At 35.4% G+C, this 5000-nt stretch overlaps 1 protein-coding gene across 1 annotated transcript in view; it reads right to left on the bottom strand.

The window, feature by feature from the left end:
- Positions 1-5000, bottom strand: part of LOC144976164 (sialin-like) — a gene marked incomplete in the record, with an annotated part of 32001 nt that overhangs the window by 14259 nt on the left and 12742 nt on the right. Inside the window, 1 exon segment of the mRNA XM_078920345.1 lies at positions 1180-1309. Within this exon segment, the coding sequence (XP_078776471.1) occupies positions 1180-1309 (130 nt within the window).

Genomic DNA, 5000 nt, shown 5'->3' with positions numbered 1-5000 from the left:
CCTAACCCACCGCATCTAGTTTAGTGGAAGTAGATGTACCTAACCCACCGCATCTAGTTTAGTGGAAGTAGATGTACCTAACCCACCACATCTAGTCTAGTGGAAGTAGATGTACCTATCCCACCGCAACTATTCCAATGGAAGTAGATGCACCTAACCTACCGCATCTAGTCTAGTGGAAGTAGATGTACCTAACCCACCGCATCTAGTCCAGTGGAAGTAGATGTACCTAACCCACGGCATCTATTCCAGTGGAAGTAGATGTACCTAACCCACCACATCTATTCCAGTGGAAGTAGATGTACCTAACCCGCCACATCTAGTCCAGTGGAAGTAGATGTACCTAACCCACCACATCTAGTCCAGTGGAAGTAGATGTACCTAACCCACCACATCTAGTCCAGTGGAAGTAGATGTACCTACCCCACCACATCTAGTTTAGTGGAATTAGATGTACCTATCCCACGGCATCTAGTCCAGTGGAAGTAGATGTACCTAACCCACCGCATCTAGTCCAGTGGAAGTAGATGTACCTACCCACCGCCTGGAATCGGTACAGGGAACTAAATTGACCTCACCACCGTTAATATTTACACAATTTAAATTGCTGATATCTCAGTCTTGAAGTAATGAGAAAGTGGTTCTATATCACAATTTAAACCTTAGAGCACAAACTTTCTCAAATAAAAACCAATGCTTTTATCACTAATTTGCACTATTCGCGGGGTTTGTGTCTCTTATTCCACTAGCAATAACAACCCACAGGCGTCTTAAACTGTTGTAATTGCCATTCAAATATTCCTTGACAATTTTGAGAACACAGCAGATACAGAAACACACAGACACACATTTACCCTCACACAAACACACACACACACACACACACACACACACACACACACACACATACACCCTGACAATCTGCATCACAAGCTTTAATAACAAAAGATATTTTAATTTGATTGATTTGAGTTGATTTTTTAAATGTGACCTTAAAACTGTATAGTAATTAATCTATTCCTCTGTCAGTATTTAAAAGATTTTTATTTCATACTTGGTATGCAAATACCAGAAACTTCTAAAATACCCAACAGATAAAGCAAAAACGTGAGCTTCAGTATAAATCGAAATCCGCCTTAATGTGCTCAAAATGCTTTACAAGAAACAAAGTCTACTGACACACGTCAATCCAGCTAGTGATCTGACCACGTACAACAAAGTCAAGTTCCATCGGGCAGCGGGAATGCTCAGCATGTGGAGAATGCCAGTGGCCAAGAGGCCAGTCATCAGGCTAGTTTTTGGGCCAAATCTGTACAGAAATGAAAGACCGATTTGATACAAAAATGAATAAATTACAATACTAAATGAAACGAAAGCTTCAATTTCTTAAACGAAGACAGATAATGTGATAATCAATTAATTTAAGCTTCAATTTAATCTAATAGTTATTTTTATATCTTCGAGCTTCAGGCAACAACATATTCAACACAGAAATGAATGATGAATGGATAAACACATAATTTAGCACATTGGAGATATAGTAGGGTCTCCGAGGCATTGGTGTTTTAAATCCGTGTAATAGTTTAACTTTTTTATAGGCCAAATAAGCAGAAAAAAAAACATTTTTGTCCGATTGGAACTTGGGTAAATTCAGAACTCCCATAATATCAAGAACTTGATAACTTGCAAATAACCAAAAACCTTTAATAGGATCCAAATATGATATCACCAAAGAAAAAATAATTAAATTCATGCATCATTCCAAGGAGTTATTGCTCTTTATTTACGTGTTCTTTTTAAAAAGAGCACGATTTTCCTGATTAACACTTCAACTGTTAAGAAAATTATAACGTGTCAATAAAACAAATAACAGCTCATACAGAGAATAACATTATTTCCAAATTGGATTCAGTAGTCTGATGTCACGCCGCCCGGCAACGGCGGCCATCTTGGTTCTAAACAAATAAAATCTTTTTATTCTTCATGCTGGCTAGAACTTTTCATATGCCTTTGATCAGAATGTGCAAAAGTCAAAACATGATCAAATTTTGTTTTTTTCCTCTGGATACGCTTTTATGCTCGCAGGAGAAATATTTCATACGGGCGTCCGCCATTGTTCCGATAGTTTAGAGCCAGTGTTACTAAGTTACCATGCGTCATTAGGAAGGAAGTGACGTTACGACTGTTGAAGAGTATTGCAAATCAATCGGATCACGGGGAATGGAGTTATCGCCCTTTGAATTATGTTACTAAAAATAGATCTCAAAAGGTAATAGGAAAATTACAGAATTTAAGAACAAAAAAAACTTTGGTTATGTGTATGTAGGCTCTATACAAAAAAAATTTAGCTCTATATAAAAATTGATATGAGTTATCGCCCTTTTTCACATTGGAAAGGAAAAAAGGTGTGTATTTGTGAAACATCTAGAAAAGTGTTGATAAAACAATACTTTTCAAGAAAAAATATGAGCATTTGAATAAATTAAAAAATGATTTGTAGAACACAAATAAATCAGATATATTCAATAGAGTTACCGCCCATTAAACCTTTTAACTAATTATAAAACGTGTAGCCTATTGGAAAATTAATACCAGCCAAATATCAAGATATATTGTTGATATGTTATGAACCGGAATACAAAAATCTTAGGCATCGTGTCTCAATTCAAAAGAGTAATTGTACTTCTTCTGATTTTTACTGCAGCAAGTCTCTTCTTGTGAAAACTGTTAATAAAACAAAATATTAGTAGACAACAAATGGAAGCTACTAAAGAGATTAACATTATTTTTACATTACGGCTTATCAGTCCTTTACTTCCCGTTTCTACTCGAGCCTTCCTTTTAATTTGTCAGGGAGTTCATGACCCAGACTAACGTTCTTTGAGAGATCTTCGCCTTTTTTATTTTCTGGAGAAGCCTTTGGAATATATTTATTTATCAAATGCCTTAACAATATCTACCAATACTACAATTGTTTCTTTTTTTTATTGAATACCGCCACATTTATTCGTTGTGAAATATTTATTATCTTGTACTAGACTTCGATCTGAGCTTTTTAATGACATACTCCATCTATTCAGGGGAGATTTCTTGTACATGATATCCCATACAGCAGAAGTTTCTAAACAGAATAATCATTAATAAATCATAAATATTATATTAAACAAAATATAATTTAAGCTAACGTTTTCATATTGAAAACAATTTAGGTTGTTTAAGAACCGGACTTAACCGACACCATGAAATTATTGGTTAGTAACAATGATTTTAAAAGAAATAATGTACAGGTAGAGATAGAAATGGCCAAGATTTCAAATCTTTGTTTAAGAGAGGTGTTTAATTTGCATATTGACATTTACAAAACAGGCTGCTGTTCAATACGTTCGGGGCCGGAAAATAGCAAAGCATAGTGCCGGCTACTGTACTGTGTAAGTCCGTGAACGGGTGACCAAATCATAGTACAGAGAATGTAAATCTGTTACTATTATATGTCCCAATAAAGTATAACACAGTGAAGGCCGAAACTGTGTTATACAGGCCGGTTCAGAATAAACCAAATATAACACAAGAGACCAAACAGTGTGTTATAAAATATCAAAAGCTGGTCGGTCGGTGACGAATTTAAAGGCGACACATGTCGTAATATCAGATCTCAACAATAGAGTGTGATAGTAAAAAGGTGCCCGTTAACAAATGAGTCGGCCAAGTCTCTATCCAGATCCAAAGGGATAGAGCTAAGTCTTGTACGTAAAATAAATTTGAGAACCACGGTTGTTCTCAATATTTGTTGGGTCGTGATCGGTATAGAGTGAAGTAGTGTCCATGCTACACATCTTCACGAAAAATCAGAACAACGCTATTTCAAGATTACAGAGGAGCAAACCCGAGACAACAAGAAGACTAGATTTTTTTGTGTGTATTGTATTGTCTTTATATGTTACTGAATAGGTACGTTTTGGTTGTCAAACCTTTCATTTTAATTTTGACATTCTCCTTATCTTTTAAAATTAAGTTATAATTTAATTTAATCAGCAGACTTGTTTAATAATTTAAAGCTATACTTTTGTGGGGACCTTTTGTAAAATCATTAATCCGATTGTAGTTGAAAATATCTTTATAATTTAACGCAATAAAGCCAGTGACATTCTTAAAGATGTTAGAAAATATCGACAATTTACTAGTAATTAATTGTTAAATGTAGTTGACATTATTTGAACTTTAGTGACCTCTGGTTGACCTTCAAGTGGTCGAATTGTTATTACAATCTAACAAATATTTTTCCAAGATATCAATCTTACCAATTGTAAAGATAAATTAACTTTTACTCGAATGTGGAACACAACGAGTTTATTTTCACGAGGGGGTGACTCTACTAGGTCATCAAAGGTGATATTAATGCATGATATTTTGTTTGGATTTAAAATGTGTACATGAGCGTTCTAAACTTAATATGCAGCGGAAGGAAACTTTTCGATTTCGTGATCGTGATTTTATGCGGAAGTGAAACTCCATGTGTAATTCGCTAAATTGTGTTATAATTGATGAGAAAATATTATAGGGAATGGAGAAATTCCAGTTCACTAGACACTTCTCTACAACAAAATCCTATAGTTCTCATCATTATTGATACTAGTGCCCCCGCTACACCTTTACAGTTATTATAAATCTTTGGTTTAGGGGAAATACGAATTTACTCATAATAAAAATTTAAAAAACAACCTATGCCGCTATGTGGTCTTGTGGTATGACACTCTCTTTCGGATCGGAAGTTCCTGGGTTCGAGCCTCGCTCGGCTTATAGTTGAGTCCTTGGAAAAGGCTCTTTATTCACATTCTCTCATCGTACTCAGGTGTAAAATGAGTACCTGGCCGTTAACAGCGTTGTGTCTGTCAGAAAAAAAATTATAATATCGCCTAACAGGCGTCATGTCCCGTCCTACATGTTAAGTGTTGCTGTTGGCCGGGGACCCCTTGTAAAGCGCTTTGAGCACGTTTAGTGAA

This window comes from Berghia stephanieae, chromosome 7, assembly GCF_034508935.2.
Source record: "Berghia stephanieae isolate SIO BIC M18660-M18661 chromosome 7, UCSD_Bste_1.3, whole genome shotgun sequence".
Lineage (NCBI taxonomy): Eukaryota > Metazoa > Mollusca > Gastropoda > Nudibranchia > Aeolidiidae > Berghia > Berghia stephanieae.
Note: the sequence above shows the minus strand (reverse complement) of the source record. Positions and strands in the feature narration are given on the sequence as shown.